Here is a 25,282-nt window from a genome sequence, read left to right as displayed (position 1 = left end):
TTTAAAGCAGAGATTGACAGATTATTGATTAGTAAGGCTGTCAACGTTATGGGAAGGGGGCAGAAGAATGAGATTGAGAGGGAAAGATAGATCAGCCATGATTTAATGGTGGGGTAGGCTCAACAGGCCAAATGGCCTAATTCTGCTGTTATGACATGAACTTATATACACTTTATATTACCAGTCATAATTGTGTATACTGTACCTCAATTAAGTCTTGATTAGTAAGGACATCATAGGCTACATGGTGAAAGCATGAGAAAGGGATTGCATTCAAGCTGTCCACAGTTTACTGATGCAGGAAAAAGGGTATAATGTTTAGTGCAAGACAGGGTCCAATAATGTCCGATTAATGATAGTTGGAAGGTTTCCAATGAGGTATTCAGCATGGAAACAGGCCCTTCAGCCACTGAATCCACATCACCCATCAAGCACCCCATTTACACATCACTGCATGAGGAATATTAAGAATCAGCATTGGACAGGAGGTTAAGGAAGGTGGGGGCAGGATTGAATGGAATTGTCACCGGCGGACATAAAGTTTTAATAGGTTAATTTTTCCCTTTTAGGTGAAAGACGTCATTGGCTACAAGACCTTGGGGCACTGCTTCTTCACTGAAGATGGGGCAGAGGAACGAAACACATTCGACCACTGCCTCGGTTTGTTGGTCAAAGCAGGGACCCTGCTCCCGTCAGATCGCAACAGCAAGATGTGCAGGATGATAACGGACGGGGTGTACCCAGGCTACGTGCCCAGACCTCAACAGGACTGCAAGTAAGCCATCCAGCCCAGTCTGAAGAAGGGTTCTGACCCGAAACGGCACCCGTCCTTTTTCTCCAGAGATGCTGCCTTACCCACTGAGTTACTCCGGCACTTTGTGTCTATCTAAGCCATTTGGCAGGTTCCTCTCTTTTGGGGATGTAATAGTGATGCTGGTATGGGTTTGTACAGCCAGACGATGCTGGATGGATGGAGAGGTTCAGAAGAATTACGTTATATCTCTACAGCATAAAAGGATGCCATTTCAGCCTAGCAAGTGTACACTGGTTCAAAGAGAAATCCCTCTTCCCCATTAATGTTTCTTCTGACCTATTCTCCCCATGCTCCCATTAATTCCCCCTTAGATTCTACCATTTATCTAGGGGCAGTCCACAGTGGCCATTTAACCTATTAATAGACAATAGGTGCAGGAGTAAGCCATTGAGCCCTTCGAGTCAGCTGATCACAGCTGATCATCCTCAATCAGTACCCCGTTCCTACCTTCTCCACATATCCCCTGACTCTGCTGTTTTTAAGAGCCCTATCTAGCTCTCCCTTGAAGGCATCCATAGAACCCGCCTCCACCGCCCTCCTATTGACCAGCATATTTTGGGATGCTTACCTTGCTTTTGATGTGGGCCTGAGCTATACATTGTCTGAACACATCTCCTTTCTTGTCTATTCGTTTTAATGTGGATCTGGCCTTACAGCAGGTCACACAGTTTCAAGACTTGCATTCATGGCCGCAGAGGGCAGTATCTATCCCCCTAACTATAGTATCTGTCCCCAATTACCACAATATGTTCATATGAAGAAAGGTTACAATATGTAATGGGGGTATTCAAGATTAGTGCTTGAAGTATACTGAGCATTGAAATATTAATTGGTAGAAACAAATAATGATACAACTGGAAAATATATCTGTTTTTTGAGGAAGTAACCAAGAAGGTCGATGAGGAAAAGACAGTAGACAAATTCTATATGGACTTCAGCAAGGCCTTTGATTAGGTTCCACATGGTAGATAGTTTCCCCTGTAGATAGACTTCCTCCCAGGGCTTTTATCCTGGATCTGCAGCGGATAAACTCTTGTTAGTTTTTTTTTTTTCCAACAATGGATTCATAACTGCATCTACTGATTGAATTGTGAACTAATTTTCTGCAACCACAGGTCCAGGTGCCAAATTTCACTGTGAATTTCTATTTAATATTCTAATTAACTAATTAACCATTTTCGAGAAATGGCATCAAAGCCTATTCCGTACAACATCGTTGATTGTAATGGCTTCATGATGGCTAGAGATGAGAAATAAATGTGCCTCTTGTGAACAAGGTCTACAATATAATGGCAATTAGCATTTTTGAAAAGTAATTGGCAAATAAAGTTCAAATTCTAGCTAATAAATGACAAACGGCAACTGCCTCTATCAATCTTTCTCATCCATGACCTCCCAATTGGTCTTCAGTATTTTCAAATGGTTAATTGATTGCATCTCTCTCCCACCTCCCCCCTCCCTTCCCACCTCACTCCTCCCTCCTGCCTCCCTCCCACCTCTCTCTCCATCTCCTCTCTCTCTCCATCCCCCCTCACTCTCCATCCCCCCTCACTCTCCATCCCCTCCCTCACCACTCCCTCCCCTCCCCCCACAGTTGGTGAGCAGAACCGCACACATTATTTCAGTTTAGGCCTGACCAAAATGTTCTAAAGATGGACCAAGTCCTCCATGCTCCAATATTCTAAGCACTGGCTAGTGCAGGCCAGTATCCTGTATGCCTTCTTCACCACCTTATCCATATGTGTTGCCAATCATGGGGAACTGTGGACTTGTGAAACAGTTTTTTTTTTTTGTGTTGGTATGTGCCACTACGACCTTCCTGAATCTCTAGAAAATGTTTGAACTAGATTGATGTTACAGCACCCTGTAACGGTGCATGAGCAGTAATATGTGAACCGCCAACTTTTTGTCTACAAAACACCAGTGCTGTAAAGTCCCTCTGTCCTCAGTTGATATTATGACCCTACCATATATAGCATATGTCCTATCCTTATCAGACTTCCCAAAATACACCACCTCGCACTTATTGGAATTATATTCCAGATGTCACTGCTTTTCTCAATTTACCAACTGATCGATATGATTCTGTAATCTAAGGCTGTATATATAGGCACCACTACCAATATCCAATCTATCTCTCACCCTTCTCTGCAACATAAAGCCAACATGTCTTTTCTTTCTCCTTCCCATTTCTATTCATAAAACATTAAGAAGATACAAGGAACTGCAGATGCTGGTTTACCAAAAAGACCTAAAGAGCCTGAGTAATTCAGCGAGTCGGGCGACATCTCGCGCTGTCCCGCTGAGTTACTCCAACACTTGTATCTGTTTTTTGATGAAACATTTACTGCTCCTCCTTCCAAGGATGCTGCCTAACTTGCTGTGCGTTTTCAGCATTTACTATTTCAATTTCATATTTCATGCATTGCTGTTTATTGATTCTCATTAAATTGCTTCTCGTTAAACGGACTGTGAATGTTCTATGCCAATACCTCCTATGCTGCTTTGTTACAGTGCTGTCTCAACATTTTGGATCGCAAACCCCAACAATAGCCTCATCAACTGTGCCGCTGCGGGATCTGAGGTACATAATCTTATGCTGTGTATGCTAACGTTTAAGTGGAGGCCAGATTCCTCTGCTGCCAATAATTCATGTTTAAATGACAGCGGAACACCTTTTATAGAAATTTCAAGCATTCATCAACATGTTTACGTTACAGGAAACAGGGTTTTGGTTCATTTTCCACCACGTGCCCACAGGGCCTTCAGAAGGAATGTATTCCCCTGGTTATTCAGAACACATGCCATTGGGAAGGTTCAGCAACAATAGGGCTCATTCCAACCACAGGGTAAGTCTGCACGCAATGGCTATAATACTAAAGATTGCTGCTCTGCAAACGCAGTCAATCTGCTGCCGTTTGTTGCGCTATGTAATTTTCCATCAACATTTACAAGACATTCCTAAGCCACTGTAGCTTCTGCACATTTGGAAACGGATCAAAAATAGCTTCGTTTTAACCCCCTTCTCCCCATACCACGAGTGTCTCTATAAATATCATTTGAAAACACAACAGAAGCACACAGATAATTACGGTCCAGACCAAGCCTTCAATCCACCCTACAGCTTCGCACATTTACTTCCCCACGGGGAAATCTTTTTGCAGAAAAGAAAAGGATCCAAAAGAATTGCTTTAGATCCACAGCTCTCTGGGAATGGCATCGATGCCATTTAGCACAGCGGTAGACTTGCTCCCTGACAGCGGCAGAGACCCGGGTTTGATCCTGACTAAGGGTGCTGTCTGTACGGAGTTTGCACATTCTCCCTGTGACCACTTGGGTGCTCTGTTTCCTTCCCACACTCCAGAGAGGTACAGGTTTGTAGGTTAAGTGTTTAAGAAGGAACTGCAGATGCTGGAAAATCGAAGGTACACAAAAATGCTGGAGAAACTCAGCGGGTGCAGCAGCATCTATGGAGCGAAGGAAATAGGCAACGTTTCGGGCCAAAACCCTTCTTCAGAATCCGAAGGAAATAGGCAACGTTTCGGGCCGAAACCAAGGGTTTCGGCCCAAAACGTTGCCTATTTCCTTCGCTCCATAGATGCTGCTGCACCCGCTGAGTTTCTCCAGCATTTTTGTCTACCTTCAGGTTTGTAGGTTAATTGGTTTCAGTAGAAATTGTAAAATTGTCCTTGGTGTGTAGGGTAGTGTTAGTGTGATCACTGGTCAGCGTGGACTCGGTGGGCCGAAGGACCTGTTTCTGCACTGTATAAAGTCTAATGTAGAGCCCGTCCCCAATTGAGATGGCCCACAGACGTTGTTAGTTGTAAACGGGTAAATGCTGGTGCTTTTTATCACTTCGCAGTAGATTGAACATTATGAAGACAGTGCGTACCATGCTACATGTGTTGTGGATCTGGTTCAACCTTTAGAATCGTGATTGAAACGTGTTCATTAAAAACCACTTCGAATTCCACACCTTAAGTGCATTTTGAATTTTGTTTCGCAGGCTGGTATGATCATTGATAATGGGGTGAAGACAACCGAAGCTAATGCACGGGACAAAAGGCCGTTCCTCTCGCTGGTTGGCGCAAGGTGAGTTCCTGAAAAAGCATGCATTGATGAAGAGGGAAGAAGTTTGAAAGCTATCTCACCGGGGGCAACCGTGCATCAGACTGCTAAATGGCATAGATGCCATTCCCAGAGAGCTGTGGAAGCGAAAGTATTAGGTGCATTCAAGGTAGAAAGCAATAGACATTGAGAGAAAGAGAGTCAGGAGAGATGGGAATGTGCTGCTGACATGAAGGTTAGATCATCCATGATCTTATTAAATGGGAGAGCAGGCTGAATGGCCGCCCCTTACGCCTGTTTCTTACGATCTCATGCAGTGGACTGGTGACCATTTTAGGTGTTTGCCTGCCTCATTAGATGTCTGTGCAGTCGATAATAAAAGACCATGTGTTTTTACTGGTGAAGATGCAGTACCCAGCTCTCCTCTCCCACGGCTCGGGAAGTCGGCCATAAGTCTGATTCGAGCCGTAGCCAAAACCTGGATCTTGGGACCCTGCAGCTGGGAATTGGAGAGTAAACTTCCTTGCCTGGGCTTGGTGTGTGGCAGGAAGATTGAGTGAGGGCTAGGAACGAGAGTAAGAGAAGGGAGGAAATCAGCCAAAGGATCACCGTGTGCCTGGAAGAGGGGAGGGGGTGGGGGGGCAATTGTTTGGCATTGGCTCCTGGGGAAGGTTGATGGTGGGCATGGCAAGGAAATGGTTGAGTGGAATCCCTTATGGTTTGAGTGTATAGGAGAAGCAGAGAGGGGGAGCAGCGAGAGAGGGTGTTGCAGAACTCTCGTCGGAGAGAGGAGAACTTCTTCAAAGTAGATATCGCAGTGGAGCAGATGAAGCCTGAAGAAGGGACTCGACCCGAAACATCACCCATATATCTCTCCAGAGATGCTGCCTGTCTCACTGAGTTACTCCAGCATTTTGTGCCTCCCTTAAGGGTGGAGATGCCTGAGGTAGAAAGGATTTGGGTGCCCAGAATGCCATCATTATGTATATCCCTGACACAGAAAATGGAATAAAGCCAAAGACTGCAAGAACCCAATTGACTTTATCCAATGACTCAAAATAACCTGGATATGACCAATACCACGTTTCACTCATGAAAATATCTATTTTAAATTTAATGTTGCCCTATGTCTTTAGGTACAGCCCTCACGTAGGAGCTGACCCTTACAAGCCAAGAGAACCTGCTTTAATCAAGAATTATATTGCCTATAAAAACCAAGACCATGGCGCCTGGCTTCGAGGTGGGGACGTGTGGTTGGAGGACTGCCAGTAAGTTCCAGTTTAAACTTACAAATGCTGAATCAATATGTTTTAACTGTTTGCAATGTGTTTTAAATTTGAGTATTCTGCACACTGCAGATTAAAAGTATCTCCAGTTACTTTAGTCCAATGACATTTAAAAAATGCATCCCTTTGGCTTGGCATCCACATAGGTTTATCAGATATAGCAACAACTTGCATCAATACCAATTGAATAAAGTATATTTTGAAATTAAAAAAAAAAAAACAACTTGCATCAATATAATTCTTCGAGTTAGGAAAGCATCCTCTCCTGTTTCATAGGAGCCTAGTCCAAGAAATATAAAGATAATATTGCAGAGGGGGGAAAGATGTTGGTTGGAGCTGGGTTTTGAAGAGTCCCCCAAAGGGAAAGATGGAGTGATTTAAAGCTCTATATAATGAAGAAGGGTGCAGGACCTGTAGGGTGAACTGTGCAAATTACTCAATTGACCACTCATTATCCTGTCAACCAAAAGAGCCTTAATTAACAGCCATTCTCAAAACACATATTACTGATACATCTATAAATCACAGTTGAGTTTTGAGAGCTTCTCATTGCCTCACTCAAATTATTCCAATCTTGACACTTTGAATCAAATTTCAGCATTTCTTTCATACCCAGTCCTGAGCTTCAATCCGCTATTCTATTGAATTCCGTCTGCTGTTACTTTTTTCAATATTCTTCAATGCACTCATCCAGGTTCCTAGTAAATCCCCTGCATGCACCCTGGTGTTGACACTTCCACCCTGGGGATAAAGGTTATGACTGTCTACGCTATCTTTGCCTCTCAGAACTTTATATACTTCTATCAAGACTCCCCTCAACTTCTGCGTTCCACATATTTCTGTAATGGGGTGGCCAGAACTACATGCAATACTCCAATTGCTTTATCAAATTAAACCAATATCTCCTTGTTCTTAAATTATATTCTGGATGATTACCTTACCTACCTGGCCTGCTGGTTTCAGGATTCGTTGGACATGTAGGGTGAGATCAGTACTCCCTGGGATCTGACCATTCATTATGTATATCCTTGCATTAGTCCTCCCAAAGTATATCACCTCAGTAAATTCCATCTGCCATTGCTCTGACCATATTACCGATTCATCCACATTATTGTATGGTCAAAGACCAACACTACCGGATGTAGCTCGGCAGATTGAGCCATCCAACTGGGTGGAGTGGTCAACAGCAGCACATTGCCATCTTGGTATTGAGAAATGCTGGCGATCAGAAAGCATGCACATCCTGGGTGGGAATGGCCCGGATTATTTTTATAGATCCCAAACAGCGTGAGTTCTCATTTGGAGCCCATAAAAAAAAATGAAATACTATAAATGAGGCTAGCTACAAATAATTCTGCTCAGATCTGTCAGTTGAGATCCTAATACATTAGTGGAACTTTTGAAGGGCAGACCAGCTGAAAGAGGCTGCTTTCAAACTGGAATTGGCTTCATTGCAATAAGTTGGAAGGTCATACATTGAGACCCTGAGCTCCCCATTGTTGTAAAAAAATGAAGGGACAATGATTAACAGCTACAGGGAGAGATTGGATAGACTTTGATTGTTTCCTCTGGAACCTCCTCTGGAGGTTGAGTGAAGATGATAGAAATATATACAATTATGAGATGCATAGATAGGATAGATGGTCAGAGTCTTTTTCCCAGGATGGAAATGTCCAACACCAGAGGGCATCGCCAGATTTGTTATTGCAAGGAGCAAACTTTGACACTGTGATCTGGTACTGTGTTATCCATTTAACCCTGTTTGATTTAATGCCTTGGGGGGAGGAGGGGGGGGTTGTGAACTAAATGGCTTAATTCTGTACTGTATCTCTCTGTGAGACTCTGTGACCTTTTACTATGTTTGCCTTTTTCCTTAGGTTTTCTGACAATGGAATTGGATTAACACTTGCAAGGTAAGCACTTGTGGTTTTTGAAAGCCATTTCAATAAAACAGTCTGGGTCAGTTTGGGTCAGAATGAAGAAAAGTCCTGACCCGAAATGTTAGCTGTTCATTCCATTCACAGATAGTGCCTAACCTGCTGAGATCCACCAGTCTTTGTTTTTTTGCTCAAGATTCCAGCATCTGCAATCGCTGTGTCTATGTAAAACAAAACTTGTTTTAAAATGTTTAAGAAATCGTGATAAAGGATTAAAATTGAGGGTCCAGCAGACAATTAAGATTGCAGGGAAGTCTTAGGAATGCTGAGGTGCAGAAAAAGGGACTGACAGTGATGGTAAAAAAAAAAACATTTTATATCTCTGAAGATTATTGGATGAAGGAAGAATTGAAGGAGATGAGAATTTGTAGATAAGATAGACGGAGAACAGATTAGCAAGAGTATAAGTAGTCCAGGCACTAAACACAAACAGGAAGGCATTGAAGAAATATTTGAGAGGAGCATCTATCCATTGAAACAGAGACAAAGACCAGAGGTCATAAGGGAGGGATAAAAGAGGGGAGAGAGAGATGGCAATGGAGGTGAGGTCCAAAGAACAGTGGTGAATGTAGAACAGAATCATCTCCAATAGAGAAAATACCTTAAACAACAGACAATGGAAGGTGAGTCCAAAGGGCAACAAAGTGGGGCTCAGAACAAAACTATTGGGATTGTACTGAGAAACAAAATTCTCCTAAACGTGTAGGAAGGAACTGCAGATTCTTGTTTAAACCGAAGATAAACACAAAAAGCTGGAGTAACTCAGTGGGTCAGACAGCATCTCTGGAGAACAGGACTGGATCTGAAGAAGGGTCTCAACCCGAAACGCCACCTATTCCTTTTCTCCAGAGATGCTGTCTGATCCGCTGAGTTACTCCACCTTTTTGTGTCTATCTTAAATTTCTTATACATTTCTATACATTTAAAAAGTCGTGGGTCATGGCATCCAATTCTGTCAAAGACAATGTCAAGAGGCACTTCTGAAACATGAGGCACAAAAGTGTAAGTTAGCTTTATATATAGTGGCTTCCTATATTCTACGGAGTGGATTTATTTTGAAGAATCCCCACTCTTGTGATATAAACAAACTGAACACAGCGGGATTAACAAGAAATGGACAGTGAGAATTTTGCATTGAGTTATACAAACTACCAAGAAAATTCCTTGTTAGGTGTTGATAAATGGTCTGGATCTTTTACATCCCCCTCTGAACAGACTTTAAAGCTGCGTGCAGAAGATGGCATCTCTAATACAACTCTCCTTCAGCACAACACACACACAGACCTAACCAGTTTGTCCCATTATTAACAATCCTTTGGTTTGCAGGTAAGACTCCTGATAATGGAGCCAAGCTGATATTAAACGTTTCTGTTTCCAGTGGTGGAACTTTTCCAGATGATGACGGGGCCAAACAGGAGGTAAAGAACTCGTTGTTTGTTGGGGAGAGTGAAAACCGTGGAACAGAGATGCCAGACAACCTTTTCTGGGGTCCAGGTGGCTTGGATCACAGTGGCCGAGCTCTTCCCAAGGGAGAGTAAGTAACTCAATGAGTCATCTACTCACTCATGTATTAAAGTACTTCTCTGACTTTGATGTTTAAGAAAGAACTGCAGATGCTGAAAAAATCAAAGGTGGACAAAAATGCTGGAAAAACTCAGCGGGAGACACAGACGCGGCAGGCCAATTGGATTATTTTTATAAATCGCGTCACAAGTAGATAGGGAGGTCAAGAAGGTTTTCATTCCATTAGCCTTCATCAGTCAGGGTATTGAGTCTAGAAGTTGGGATGTTATGTCACAGTTGTAGGAGACATTGATATTGTCACACAGCCCCTTCGATGCGTCAGTTCGTTAACCCACTCCCTCCTGCTTCCTTGCATTCCAAACCATTTTATTTCCTTACCCCATTTCTAGGACATTTCCTATGCGAGGGATACAGATCTACGATGGCCCAATAAACGTAGAGAACTGTACCTTCCGTAAATTTGTTGCTCTGGATGGTCGTCACACCAGTGCTATTGGGTTCCGGTTCAACAACTCGTGGCAGACCTGTCCAAATAACAACATGACCAACATCACATTCCAAGATGTCCCGGTAGGTCGTCTGATTTTAGTACCTCTCTCTATTCATGATTAGGTCAACGAATGCAAATGTGTATTTAGTGGGGGTATGTTAATGATAAAATATCTACAGAAATTATTAACACAAAGAAATACTGTTCGGTAATAGCAGTGATAGAGCATGGGTTTTAAAATATATGTTTCTTTACTAAAAGTTAAAGGAACATACATCTGGAAGATTTATGAAGATGTTGCCAAAAAGTGTATCGCCATGCTTTATGATGGATCATGATGTAGAATTAGACTAAATCTGGGTTGAGCTCGCGAATAGCAAAGGGCAGAGAATGTTAATTGGATTCCTACGTAGAATATATATTAAATGTAATATTGGGTATGGCCATCTCTTTTTCTGTGACCTTTCTTTGTAGCTTTAGCATGTCCTGAGTTGATGAATGTTGCACCAGTTACGTAAAGAATGTTTTGTCCAGCATGTACGTTCCCCAGAATGCTGCCTGGATTAGAGGGTTTCAGCTACAATGCCAGGTTGGATAAACATGGATTGTTTTATCTGGAACGTTGGACTTGATCGAAGTATATAAATTTATCAAAGGCATAGATAGGGTAGACAGTCAAAACTTTTTTCTCCCAGGGTGCTAAGGTGAGAGGGGGGGGATTTATTGGAGATGTGCAGGACATGTTTTTTTTCACAGAGAGTGGTGGTGACCTGGAACTCATTGCTAGTGGTGGTGGTGGAGGCAGATAAGATAGTCGCGTTAAAGAGGCTTTGAGATAGGCACATGGAAATGCAAGGTATAGAGGAATATGGATCATGTACAGGCAGATAAGATTAGTTCATGTTCAGCACAAACATTGTGGGCTGAGGGGCCCATTCCTGTGCTGTACTATTCCATGTTCTATGTAACACTTGTTTATCTCCACCTTTAAGATCGCATCACGAGTTTTCTTTGGTGAGCCAGGCCACTGGTTCAATCACTTGGATTTGGATGGTGATAAAACAACAATCCTACATGATGTGGACGGCTCGGTATCAGAGTATCCTGGAGCCTATATCGTTAAGCATGATAACTGGCTCCTCAGGCATTCGGATTGCATTGATGTCCCAGACTGGCGATCTGCTATCTGCAGTGGTCACTACGCCCAGGTAACGCTCATACCTCCGGTTATCCATCGTTCTGAATTTCCATTCATGCAATTGCCCATTTTAAACTTCGCACTGTGCCGGCAGAAATAACATTGCAATTGCATGGGCCAAGAAAAGTAGCTCTCTATTCCTACAACAAACATTTCAGAGGTGTGCCCACGATTTTTGTTTGTGATATTAAGTATCTGATGTGATGAATTGTATTATATTTTTTCATATATATTATATATATATATATATATATATATATAGCAAATGAGACTTTACATGATATAATTTAATTACACCATGGCAGAAACATGAAGGAAAATGTTGGCGCAAACTAATTCTTGAAGCAGTTCAGTTTAAAGCTTTGGCAGCATCTGTATGGAAATATCACAAGCCGGTATGATGGTCTGGAAAATTTTCCACATTAAAATGAATGGATCTCACTCCATTTATGCCAAGTTCTGCATTGGTGCCGTCCACTTTTAAAGTTGCCTCTGAAGCCACTGTTTGAGACACAGATTGCTATTCCCTCTGTGGTACTAGTTTCTAACGTGAAGGTCAGCATTTTGCGTGGAAGTCAGGTGGATCAATAAGTTCCAATAACTCTGGAACTAATTCTCAGAGTTGATTAGCAAAGTCCCAGTTTCATCTAAAGATAGACACAAAATTCTGGAGTAACTCAGCGGGTCAGGCAGCTTCTCAGGAGAAAATGGACAGGTGACGTTTTGGGTCATGACCCTTCTTTAGACTGATGGTGGGGGGGGGGGGGGATCTGTCCTGTTTTTGTTTTTCTGGCTTCCTATTCGCTTTCTTCCCTACCCCCCCTTCCCTAAAATCAGCCTTAAGGAAGGGTTCCAACCCGAAATGTCACCTATCAATTTTCCCTGATCTGCTGAGTTACTCCAACACTTTGTGTCTATCTTTGGTATAAACCAGCATCTGCTGTTCCTTTTTATACATTATCCCAGTTTCTTCTTCTGGCTGATTGATGAGGAAAAGAAAAAGATAACATGGAAGGACCGATCCAGGAGACAAACTAGTCAACAAGGATGCCATGTGTAGTCAGAATTATACAGTGGCATCTGAGTAGGTTCAAGATCTCTAAAGCAACAATTACATTGACCTTAATCAATGGCAACTTGAAGATGTCGTTTATGGTTAAAGTACTCCTCCCTGCGGCTGCCAGAGTCTCAGCTGTATTGAATCATTTCACTGTTGAATCATTACAATTACCTGAAGTAGGACAGGGTATGCAAAAGCATAAAATACAACACCATTTAAAATATGTTTAGGAAGGAACTGCAGATGCTGGTTTAAACTGAAGATAAGACACAAAATGCTGGAGTAACTCAGTGGGTCAGGCAGTATCTCTGGAGAAATTTCAGGTTGAGACCCCAAGAAGCGTCTCGATCCGAAATGTCACCTATTCCTTTTTTCCAGAGATGCTGCCTGACCCATTGAGTTACTCCAGCACTTTGTGTTTTGCCAGGACATGTTGTTCTCATCAATTCACTTTCAAGTGATGGAGTTGCCAAGTGGACCAAGTTCACTGTCTGCTCATGTGGCGGTGATTACTCCCAGAGATGACACATGTTATGTGTTGTGCTGGTGCTAACTGCATGATAAGTGGAGAGCTAGAATCCTAACACACATCTGGGCAGAAACAACTCTATCTCAGTTGGACATCACAGGTTTTAATTCATGGTTGAAAATGTGAATATTTTTCATTCACATTTCAAAAAAACAGAATTTGGACAACTGCAAAATTGGCTCAACATTCTTCAGCAGCTACACGAGCCTCAATTCACCAAACTGGCAAAATCAAATTATGACCATACCTGATCTCTTCACTATCTTTTTTTAATGACTTGGATTAAAGAAAACTGTAAACTTCTTTCAGAATGTTGTGGCTTATTTAGCCACTCAAGCTTGTTCTGCCATTAAGCGCGATCATATCCATTGAACTAGTGCGTACAGGTGACTGATGATTGGCGGGGACTCAATGGGCCAAAGGGCCTATTTCCATGCTCAATCTCTAAACTAAATTAAACTGAACATCTAATTTATTGCTTAGCTCAATCAGCCCATATTGGTTCATAACTCTTACATCCATCAAACTTTCTCATGGAGTCATGGAGTTGTCAGCACAGATGTACAACCTCTCTGACTCCGTTTCCCTTTCCCACCAATACTCGGTCTCCTCATCGTGGCACCTTTCCTTGCACCACCTACCCATCTACTTCATCCTTTCCTGCCACCAAAATACTCCGGGTCCCTTTTTACACCAGACTCCAGCATCTGCAGTCCTGGTGTTTCCTGTGTACCCAAACACTTCCTTCAGTTAATCAACAATTCATTTGGACTTCTTCAACTTCAATGCACTGAACATGGTGCTTAAACACTTCTCCACATAGAAGAAGCGCTGCACAGATTGGCTGGCCACTTTCCAGAGCACTACCACCCTGTGCACATGTCAGAGCTTCTGATTGTCTGCTGCTCTAACCTACACCCCACTGCCCCTTGTCATCTTCATCTTGCAGCATGTTGTTTACCCATGTCGGTCCTCAATTGTCAACTGACACAAGACAACATTGTTTATCTCCCCCTAAAGTTTAGCATCTACTTTGTGCATCGATGCCATGGACAAACTTGCCCTCTTTCCTGAGTTCTGAAAGCTGCCTCTGCCTGCCTTTGTACTAATTATTGTGCTTAACCAACGTTCGCTGGTTTGCATGGTGCATTTACACAGTAGTGTTGAAGATTCACTATATCTGTTATCCTGAGTGAAATTCACATTCCATTTTAACGATCAAGTCAACCGAGGAAATGTTAACAAACAAATCTCCACACTGCATCTAATATCAAATTGTGAAAGGGCTCTAGATTGTTAGTTAGAGCATAGAGCAATGTAGCACAAGGATAGGCCCTTCGGACTACAATGTATGTGCCAAACATGGTACCAAGTTAAACTGATCTCATCTGCCTGTACATTATCCAAAATACCAAAACCTGACGTTTATGTTGCGGGAGAATTTATTTTCCAATTTAAACCTTTTAGCCCCATTCACAATGGACGAATAATCTGAAAGGTTTATAAGCTACATATTTTATCCTTGACTTCAGATTTGAAAATGAGCTGCTGTTATACAACAGTGTGTATCTGACATCATGTAGAGAAATATTTTAATGGGGAATATTTTATCAACTTTTCCTATTATAAAAGGATGTATATTGGAGAGATGGTAGAAATTCGAGCACATTCCGCTTTGAACCTCTGATGTGAGCCGTGACTGCCAGACATTGCTGGCAACTGTTTTTCACTCTGAGAGAAGTGAAAACAGAAGTTTGATCTGAACTACAGGGTATACTGCCATTTCTCAGCTTGACTGTGGTTTATTTTGCTGGAAGGTTTACATTCAGGCCAAGCATCCATCAACGCTGAAGATGAAGATAATTAAAGATGAGTATCCCGATAAACCGCTCTTCCTAAAGGGAGCCCTGGGCAGACATTCCCATTACCAACAGTACCAGCCTGTGGTGATGCTACAGAAAGGATACACAGTGCACTGGGATGGACTCGCACCCCAGGAACTCACCATATGGCTCATCAACTTCAACCAGTGAGTGGTATTTTGTGATCCAAGTTGTGACACTTTCATAAGTCAAAGGAGCTGAATTAGGCCATTCGGCCCTTCGAGTCTACTGCGCCTTTAAAAATGGTAGAATTTAAAAAATTAAAAATATTAAGATAATAATTAGATAAGAGCATCAACCAACATGGTTGTGGAGGCCATATTCTTGATTAGTATATTAGTATATTGACATATTCCTGATTAGTAAGGGTATTGTGGGTTATGGGGAGACAGCAGGAGAATGGGGCTGAGAGGGAAAGATAGATTAGACATGATCAGCCATGAATGGTGGAGTAGACTTGATGGGCCGAATGGCCTCATTCTGCTCCTGGAACTTATGAACTTATGAATTGTTAACAACATAAGAATACAAGAACACAAATAATAAATCCAGTTCCTCCATTCAATAAAATCAGAATTGAACTGTTACTCAGTGCACTTACTGATGCTAATCCCATGTCACTTGGATTTCTATTCCATAGAACATGCTACATAAAGTCAAGCTGTTATTGTCAAGCAAGATTTCCAAACACAATGGCAGAGCAGATGTTATTGGGCTCGGAGGCTTGAGATTTATGCCTTACGATGTCCAGCAGTCCCAGTGTAGACAACTTGAATGCATTGAAACTGTACAGATGGTTTTGTGTTTAGGATGGTTTGGATTCAATGTTCTTTGTTGCCCTTGATCAGGATGTGAAATGCAAATACAATTGTGAAGTACAAAAAAAGCTAGCAAATCCAACACTGATTTTATTTTTTCCCCATTGAAATCCACGCCAGGAATGACTGGATACAAGTGGGACTTTGTTATCCTAAAGGCAGCATGTTTAGCATCATATCGGACATCCATAATCGCTTGTCGAAAAGGACGTTTAAGACTGGAACCTTTCAGAGGACGTACAAGATGAACAACCTGGATCACGGCCACCCGGGCAGAAGCTATTATTTCTTCGATGAAGACACTGGGTTTGTCCCTCATATTTGTAAATGACACACACAAACCAGGGATACTCAGCAGGTCAGGCAGCATTTGAGGAGAAACAGATTTTTCAATAGGCGCTGCCTAACATGCTGACTACCCCCAGCATTTTCTGTTTTTGTTTCATAGTCATAAGGCTACACAGCACAGAACCAGGACCTTCAATCCAACCCATTTATGTGACAAAGTTGCCTACCTGAGTTTGTCCCATTTGCCAGCAATTGCCCCACATCCCTCTCAATCTTTTCTATCGATCGATCCATTCAGATGTCTTTTATGTCTTTTAAACATTGTAATTGTACCTATCTCTGCTACTTCCTCTGGCAGTTCATTCCATATATCCACCACCCTGTGCCCCACTATGTGCTCCTCTTTAAATATTTCCCATCTCGCCTTAAACCTCTGCCCTCGCGTTTTAGACTCCCTTACCCTGGGGAAAAGATTGTGACCAGATACTATTTTCATAAACCTCTATAAGGTCATCGCTCGGCCTCCTGCGCCTCTGGGAAAACAGTCCCAGCTCATTCAATCTCAACTTATAACTAAAGCCCTACAGTCCTGGCAACATCCTAGTGAATCTTTTCTGCACCCTCACTATCTTATTCACATCCTTCCTACAATATGGCAACAAGAACTGCACAGAATACTCTTGGTGCAGCAACATCTAATACAATTGTAACATGATGTTCCCAAATCCCTAACTCGGTGCCCCTACCAATTAAAGATAAGCATGCGATGTAACTACTTCACCACCTTTTCTATCTGTCACGTTCTATCTGTCTATCTTTTCTATTGTCACGTTCAGGGAAGTATGCACTTGCATCCCTAACTCTCTCTGTTCTACGCCATCCCCCAGGGCCCTGCCATGCACTGTAAATATCCTGTCCAAGTTTAAAGATAGCAAAGTCAGGGGATATGTTAAGAAGGCAGGAACGGGGTACTGATTGTGGTTGATCAACCATGATCACAGTGAATGGCGGTGCTGGCTCGAAGGGCAGAATAGCCTCCTCCTGAACCTAATGTCTATTGTCTATAACTCCCCAAAATCCACCACCACACATTTGTCCAGGTTAAATTCCATCTGCCATTCCTTTGCCCACTTTCCCATTTGATCTAGATCTTGTAATCGTGGACAACCTACTTCACTGCCCACCACACCACCAATGTTGCTGTCATCCTCAAACTTAGCAACCAGATTTCCAGCATCTGTAGATGTTTCTAATTCAAACGTTTGTGACTTAAATGGTCTTTGCTGCATTGCCGTGTTGTAATTGAGATTATCTCGGGCAGGGAGAAAACCACACACATTATGGTGAAAGAAACTTCTCAATCTGTAGCCATTGGACTAAAAATTCAAGTGTGATTATTATGATGTTAAAGCACTATTGCATGTCACCTCAATGCTTTTTCTAAATACAAAAACATGGGGTCAAAGGTCATTTGTTTTCACAGAGAAGAAAACAATAAAATTGTTGCTGCAGCTTGAAAGGCACATAAATGCAACAACACAACAAATAAAGATACAATAAACAATAGTACAACAAAGAGAGTGGAGTAGGAATAGGTCATTCAGCTACTCCATCCCTCGAATCAACATGATCAAGGCCCATCTGCCTGGGTCCCATCTTCTCATCTGTACCATTGGGCAGCACAGTGGCACAAGGGTAGAGCTGCTGCCTCACAGTGCCAGAGACCGGGTTCGATCCTGACCTCGGGTGCTGCCTGTATGGAGTTTGCACGTTCTCCCTGAACTGCATGGGTTTGCTCTCACATCCCAAAGACATGCAGGTTTGTAGGTTAATTGGCCTCTGTAAATTGCCCCTAATGCGTGTGGAGTGGATGCGAAAGCAGGATAACATAGAACTAGTGTATGGGTGATCGATTGTCTAAGTGGCCTCGGTGGGCTGAAGGGCCTGTTTCCACGCTGTATCTCTAAAATTAAATCTCTAAAACTAAAACTACCAGTTTTAAACTATCAGTTTTTAAACTAAAGCATCTATCCCCTGATTGTTCAAAGCCTTACCTGCCTCCGCTAAAGCACAATAGAACTATTGAACCATTTGCATACCCAATGATCTGACTTCCATAAACCTCCGAGAATCACCATCCACTGCGAGGTTCCTGCACTGCGAGGTTCCTGCACTGCTCCATTCGACAACACTTTCTTTATGATGTTGTACACGTGAATTTCTAGCCATTAGCTTTGCTGTTAGTACAACTAAACATGGAGTCAAAATTTATTACATTTGCACAATTTTCTTCTGTTAGAAAATGTGATTAATGTATTAGTCTAACACTGATTGCTTTCATAAATCTGCTGCAGCTGGCTGACAAACAAGTGTATTTATCTCTTGCTCCTAAAGGCTTCTCTTCCTGAAAGTGAAAGCCCACAAGAAACGGCACACGTTTGCTTTCTGCTCATTACAAGGCTGCGAGAGAATAAAGATCAAAGCCTCCTTTGCTGACAAAAGTAGGGTCAGCGACTGCGTATTGACAGCCTATCCCAAGTACAGCCAAATGCCAACGGTTGATGTCCCTATGCCAAAGAAATTACCAACAGCACAGCTGGTAAGTTGCTCGAGGCTCTGCCTGATATTTACCCTTTAATCCTCAAATTACTACAGTGAGGGTGAAGCATCTTTGAAATTTTTGTCTGAGCTGCAATATCTCATCTGGCACCGAAACAAATCACAAAGTTATACGAACAAAGATAGCAGATTGATACAGGTCCACTGGGCAAAGACTTCAGTGTCTCTCTGGAAGGCAGTAAAATCCACAATAGGGATTCAACAATCGATTACAGTAGGACACGGTCATAAAAATGATAGACACAAAAAGCTGGAGTAACTCAGCGGGGCAGGCAGCATCTCTGGAGAGAAGGAATGGGTGACCTTTCGGGTCGAGACCCTTCTTCCCGCTGACTTACTCCAGCTTTTTGTGTCTATCTTCGGTTTAACCCAGCATCTGCCGTTCCTTCTTACACACTGTCATAAAGAAGTTTGATTATATTTGTTTAGAGACTTGGTGAGACCTTACCTGGTGTAGTGTGCAATGCTTTGATCTGTTATGCAATCCGTGGTCTTCCAGACAAAACACTCATACGCACGTATCTGTACACACATTTAAAAAAATGTTTGCCTGGGTACATGCTGCATTGCTGGGAGCCCAGAGCAAACCTCTGCCTTCTTCAGCAAAGGATCATTGTGGACAAGGTGAAGGTCGAACAGGCCACGGCCAATAGTCCAGCCACTCATTGCTGAGATCAGGGGCTCAGGGCCAAACCTGGCTGGCACAGTAAGTGTGAGCATTGCCGGGGTACCTGGCTAATTGGATGTATCTCAGAGCTGGGGAGAAGTGTGCAGCCAAACAAAGAGAAGAAGAATCGGCTTCCATCGCCTCCAAATGCCGCTGCTAATCCCAGCACTACCCATGCCTACACTTTGCTGCAGCCCTTTATTCCCTCTCTCCTCTAACTCCCACTTTTCTTCCTTTATTTCTCTCTTCTGTCCTTTCCCTTTTTCGTCTGTCCTTTTCCCTGCATTGCTTTTTACCCATCACATGTGACATGCTTTATTATGCACCAGTAAAACAATGTAAAATACATCTGAGCATCTGAAAGTGCTTGGCATGTCATGAATTAATCTTAATGTACCATTATTAATTGGGCAGATACAATGTTTATTTATGCAAAGAAAAGTTTCAAAAAGATCAAGTGAAATAAAATAATGGTTGGTCAGGTTTGGCTTGTATTCAGTGGGTCAATTTCCTTCTGCACCTTCACTGGTGCCAACGTGTTCATCTGCATGAAGGTCAGGGAATAAATCAATGCATCCTTAACTGTCACAACTTTCAAGAAATGCAACCTTTTGCTCAAAGCATCTGGGAACCAATGGTTGCAGCTTCCTTCACTAACTCCTATGGTGTCCAATTGTTGTTCCTCATTCAAGAATGGACCTCTGTCCTCATGGGTCACACAACACTTTCATTTCTCTTTTGGGGTTTACAGACAATGAGAGACCATAAAATTAAAGGACCTTGAGTGTATGTTGTGGACAGGGACTGTGGTGAAGTGGCACGTTCTTTGGAAGAGGAGCGTTGGTCTGAGGTTGAAGAGAATTAACCAGAATGACGTAACAGTCATAATGTGGCCAACTCCTGAATTCTTATTACCCACACTAACACAAGGTCATCTATGGTTTAGCATGATCTGGTGACGGGTTACAAGCTTTTGTGTACTCCATCAAGTGAAATAAATTGAAAAACATTTTCGCCTCTTCAATTTCTCTTTACACAGAGCAACAGTGATCACTTCGTTGAGGTCAAACTTGAATCCTATAAAATGAGGTTCTTTCATATAAGAGAAGACATGGCCTATTCTGAAGTGAGTATCATCAGATTAACCCTCCTAGTTAATGTCTTGATTTGCTCTGTTCTTGTTGCCTTGAGATTCTTAAATGGAGGGATTTATGCATCTCGCAAAGGTAAGTCTTGGTCCGTACTGTTCAGTGGCAGTGATCTTTGCAAATAAAACTTCAGTTCCTTGTGTCTCCATTTGACAGCTCCAGTGCAGAGTCTCCTTAAAGTATGACTACTTTGAAGAAGTTCTCTCTCCAATGAGAGTTCTGTAAGACCCTCTCTCACTGATTCCCTTCTCTAATTCTTGCTGCCCTGCTATCCACCTATCACTCGCCAGCCTTTGTCCCATCCCCACTGATTTTCCAATTTCTTCACCCCAACTACAATGAGTCTGAAGAAGAGTCCCAACCCAAAATGTTGCCTATCCTTGTCCTCCAGAGATTCCGTCTGACCCGCTGAGTTATGCCAGCACTTTGTGTTTTATGCCAGATTGTAGCATCTGCAGTTTCTTGTGTCTCAATAAAATGCCCTTGTACACATCAGGGCTTTGCAAGACACAGTGCTTATTGTATGAACCCTGATTTATACCTGCATTTTTCAGCTATACCACTGCCTGCTTCCTTTCAATAATTTTTGATTTAAAATCTGGGTTTGAAGAAGGGTCTCGACCTGAAACTTCACCCATTCCTTCTCTCCAGAGATGCTGCCTGTCCCCCTGAGTTACTCCAACACTTTGTGTCTATCTTCGGTTTAAACCAGCATCTGCAGTTCCTTCTTACATATTTTTGATTTTAAGATCTTTTGGGCAGGCTGGAGGTCATAAAATGCTTTCTTGGGTGGATGGGGCAGAATTAGGGATGGTGTCTGGTTATACTGGGGTCCTGCCCCTTCGCCACCCTCTTCAATAGTTCTACCACCAAGAGATAGGACAGACATCAATAATCCAATCTGAATTATGGAGTACACCATATTCCCTATTATTTATGCTCGACAAATATTGTGTGCACAGACACTCCTTGCCTTTCAGGCACCTAGTTTTGATAAACCTATCAACATGACTAGACAATTTAACTTGTGGTGCTTTATTGGTAAATGCAATCATGTCCAATCAGTAGTTTGACTTTATTTTCTCACCTTTGTTTCATATTCCTCGTTTCTTTATCCTATAAAACTTAATCACATACCAAAACGTGTCAATTTAGAGCATCGGCAGCCTTTTTTAAGAAGGAATTCCAGATTTTCTGACAGTCAGGAAAAACGAATTCTTCGAATCACTGTGCCCTTTTACTGCAATTTGCTGCTCTAAGCCCCAGTATCATTCTGAAGTGCTAGTTTCTTCCCTCCAACACCATGGGCTCTTATTTTCTGAGGCACCTTGTTGAACGTCTTCTGGAAGTCCAAATACAATATTGCTACAGTTCCCCTTTTCATTCTGTTTTAAACTTCAAACATTTACCAATAAATTTGCCATGCACGATTTGTCCTTCATGAAGCCATGCTGACTGTTCGATTAGATTACAATTTCCCAAATGTGCTGCTTCCATGGGCATTGATTTCAGAATTTTTCCAACAATAGATATTTGGCTAATTGACAGTTCCCCACATTCTGCCTCTCTTTTTGGATATTGATCTCATATTGGCAATTTTCAAATCCTTTTGTATCCACTAACTCAGTAGCCATTTCTTTATGTACCCTGATATGCAAGTCATCTGTTCCAGGGGCACTTTCCGCTTTTGGCCTAATTAATTTGCTTAATATCACATTTCTAATGATGGTGATTTAATTCCTCCCTATCATTATTTTGTGATTAATGGGATATAGCAGGGAAATATCTCTGATAGGGCAAGGCCAGGGTAATGCATTTGCTCGAGGTCTTTGAGAGCATAATAAATTAATGACTCGGTCAAATTATCTTGCAATAGAGGAGGTCATTTTGCTGATCAAATTTATGCTGCCTCTCAAAGTGATCTGTTCAGTTCCATTCCCCTACTTGTTTCCCTGTAATCTATTCCCTCTCACGCGCTCATCAATTTAGCCCTACCCCCAATTTCCTTACTACCCATTTACATTAGAGGTGATTTACAATGGCCCATTGACCTTCTGGCCAACATGTCTTTGGAACGTGGGAGAAAACTGGGGCAGTCGGGGAAAGTCACAGAGAGACCTTACAAACTCCACATAAACAGCATCAAAGATCAGGATCAAGCCGCGAGGCTGCAGCTCTACCTACTGTGCCACTCCACCACACATTCATTGTGTGGGCAAAGTACTGTGAGAAGGGGAGTGGTTGGTGCGAATGGAACATGGAGGCTTGAAGTGAACAGCTCTTTTTGTGGCCCATGTACAAGTGTCCCCAGCTTCCTTTGTATCTTTGCACAACTTTATATTTTCCAATACTTCCGTCACTCGACCAGGATCGTCTCTGTGTAATAGAACCTATCGAATCCATCAGTTCAGCAGTTTCTTGTACTTTCTCTCGGCAGGTGAATGGGAAGAAGTATCACCACGACGATGAAGGAATGCAGATTGTTGTGATAGATGGAAAGACCGGAAAAGTGGTGGATAATAGAAGTTTCAGGCGTGCAATCCTGCGAGGAATCCCAATGCATGTGGAGAATTATGTGGCAAACATGAAGAACAAGTGAGTCACTGGACTAATTGCCGTTTCACCTTTGCAAACCCGAAAGAGTTGATGACCAGTTCTGAAGCATTAGATTGTCTAGCCCCAGTTCTGGTGAGGAACTCTTGATGTGAAGAGAGTACAGTGGCATTCTATACTTAATGCCCATGTGAACTGGGTCCCAGTGTGTGCAAGAACCCTGTATGGTAGGGGAGTCTGCAACTAGAGAGCAAACGATTTAAGGCTTGTTTTTGTTGCTATACGACTATACAATCTTTCAAGAGGCAGCCATTACCATCTCTGAAAACTGCTGCAGAGACGGAAAAATAGAGGAAGAATTTTAGACCTATTTAGAATTTTAAAAAATTGGGGCAATTTGTCTTTAACCACAAGCCATCCTGCTGATTCCTGAGGACTTCAGTCATTAATAATTCAAATAGAATATTGATCATCAATAGCCATCAGATTTTAAGTCAATGAACTTCTTCTTCTTGCGTATGGTGTGCACAGTCTAAAGTTATAGGACAGCTTGTTCTATTTGAACTAATTTGATTGTGCACGCCAGGTTGATTGCATTCATCGAAACAGGGCGGACCACGTGAAGTTTGCAATCTTCCACCCCATGTCAATGATGATTCCCTGCCTCTGATGATAATCTGAGCTGCTCTTCATTCACTTATAAAAGCAAAAGACAGTAAATACTTGATCTCTTGGAAAAACCTTTAAACACAGTTCAAAACTTTTATGTGTTCTGGGCCAGTGCCTCAAGAACAGGCGCCTGAGGTCTTGTTGCAACTTGCAGCACGCTCTGCCTTGCTTTGGCAGCCAGAGTTGCAAAGATTAAGTGCAGGTACAGGAATCGTGTGGGAGAAAGCTAGTTTGTGCCATAACTTCGAGGACACTAATCAACCTGAAAAAATAAGTCTTTCCTTCATCTAATTCCTGGTAGGAAAAGCATGAGGACAGGTTATGTGCGGTTTTTAGCATTTCCTGACAATTTGTTAAAATATTTATCCTGCTGCAGGATTATCAAACCCCTACTTTATGTCTATTGAACATCTTGCAAATTCCAAAATGCTAAAAACCTTAGAAGCAGGAACAGACCACATGGTCTCTCGAGCCCGCTCCACCATCCAGTGAGATAATGGCCAATCTTAGATTCTTCTTGATCATAATATCCATTGATTGCTGACAAGTGCGAAACTCCATCAATCCCGACCACAGATTCCAAATAGATGTTTTACATTCAAACCAATTAATTCTATACTGCGAACTGAAAATAAATTCAATGTTGAACAAAGTTTTGTGGGTTGTTTTAGAGCGATACCATTCTGTGTAAGAACTGTTCTCACAATTCATATGTCGCACACAATATATTTTTATTAAAAGTGGTTTGAGTTCTGTTACTTTAAAGATCCTTAATGAGGTATTTCCATTTCCAGCTCCATTGCACTGGTAACATCCAAAGGAAGACTAATTTCAGGAAGACCTTGGATGAAAGTTCTGGCAGAACTTGGAGCCACTGACATAAAGCTGAAGGGTAATGCCTGGAGGCACTTTCCTGATGTCACTCTGTATTTGTTCAACATTATTCGTATCTGAATGACTTTACTTTTAGTTTTTTTTTAGTTCCACGTATTCCTAATTTATTGCCAGCTGTGCTGCCAAGTGAGTGAGCATAGAGCAGCTGTAACATACTGGGAGACAGCGGTGCACAATTTATTCCACCAGATCTGTGCAGCATCTGAACGTTACCCACACAGCCTTCCCTGCAAGCACTGGTGTCCCAAGTATCCCACTCGTGACCTCGAACCTCAAGCTCTTTTCCCTCCAGACACTCATCAGAGCTAAAACAGTTAATTTATAGTACATGCTGCGGAGATGAGGATGTTCTTCCATTGACTATAGAATATTAAGCGTTAATATTGAGGTGATTAACATGATTCATTTATTTGATGAGTAGTAAAAATGGTTTCCTCTGGTAGAAATGGATATGAGCAAAGGAGCAAGGAGGCCGTAAACGTTGTGTTTGATAGCTTTTATTTCAGGGTATAACAAGGCAAAATCAGAAGATGTCGTTTATCAGAGCATTTGAAAAGGTTCCACGTAGAAGGTTAATACATTGAATATAAATTTATGGGTCCAACACAGAAAGTTTAATACAGAGAGTATAAATTCATGGGCTTCTGTCCTTTAACCAATGGTAATATGAGCAAAGCAATTTAATAAATGCAGAAAAAATAATAAAAGGTACACAAAAATGCTGGAGAAACTCAGCGGGTGCAGCAGCATCTATGGAGCGAAGGAAATAGGCAATGTTTTGGGCCGAAACCCAAGGGTTTCGGCCCAAAACATTGCCTATTTCCTTCACTCCATAGA

The 25,282-nt window shown here is 42.1% G+C and overlaps 1 protein-coding gene across 2 annotated transcripts in view; it reads left to right on the top strand.

The window, feature by feature from the left end:
* The window catches only part of LOC116991566 (cell migration inducing hyaluronidase 1), a 122,861-nt gene that overhangs the window by 92,241 nt on the left and 5,338 nt on the right, over positions 1-25,282 (top strand). For both annotated transcript variants that reach the window (XM_033050270.1, XM_033050271.1), the window contains exons 14-28: positions 570-775; positions 3,329-3,398; positions 3,535-3,663; positions 4,821-4,906; positions 6,019-6,150; positions 8,046-8,081; positions 9,484-9,639; positions 10,019-10,199; positions 11,112-11,327; positions 14,724-14,935; positions 15,728-15,913; positions 18,290-18,494; positions 20,221-20,307; positions 22,767-22,924; positions 24,346-24,443. In XM_033050270.1, coding sequence (XP_032906161.1) covers positions 570-775; positions 3,329-3,398; positions 3,535-3,663; positions 4,821-4,906; positions 6,019-6,150; positions 8,046-8,081; positions 9,484-9,639; positions 10,019-10,199; positions 11,112-11,327; positions 14,724-14,935; positions 15,728-15,913; positions 18,290-18,494; positions 20,221-20,307; positions 22,767-22,924; positions 24,346-24,443 — 2,158 coding nt within the window. The remainder of the gene's footprint in view (positions 1-569; positions 776-3,328; positions 3,399-3,534; positions 3,664-4,820; positions 4,907-6,018; positions 6,151-8,045; positions 8,082-9,483; positions 9,640-10,018; positions 10,200-11,111; positions 11,328-14,723; positions 14,936-15,727; positions 15,914-18,289; positions 18,495-20,220; positions 20,308-22,766; positions 22,925-24,345; positions 24,444-25,282) is intronic.

Source organism: Amblyraja radiata, chromosome 34 (assembly GCF_010909765.2).
Source record: "Amblyraja radiata isolate CabotCenter1 chromosome 34, sAmbRad1.1.pri, whole genome shotgun sequence".
NCBI lineage: Eukaryota > Metazoa > Chordata > Chondrichthyes > Rajiformes > Rajidae > Amblyraja > Amblyraja radiata.
The sequence above is the reverse complement of the archived record's forward strand: the minus strand, read 5'-3'. Positions and strand labels throughout refer to the sequence as shown.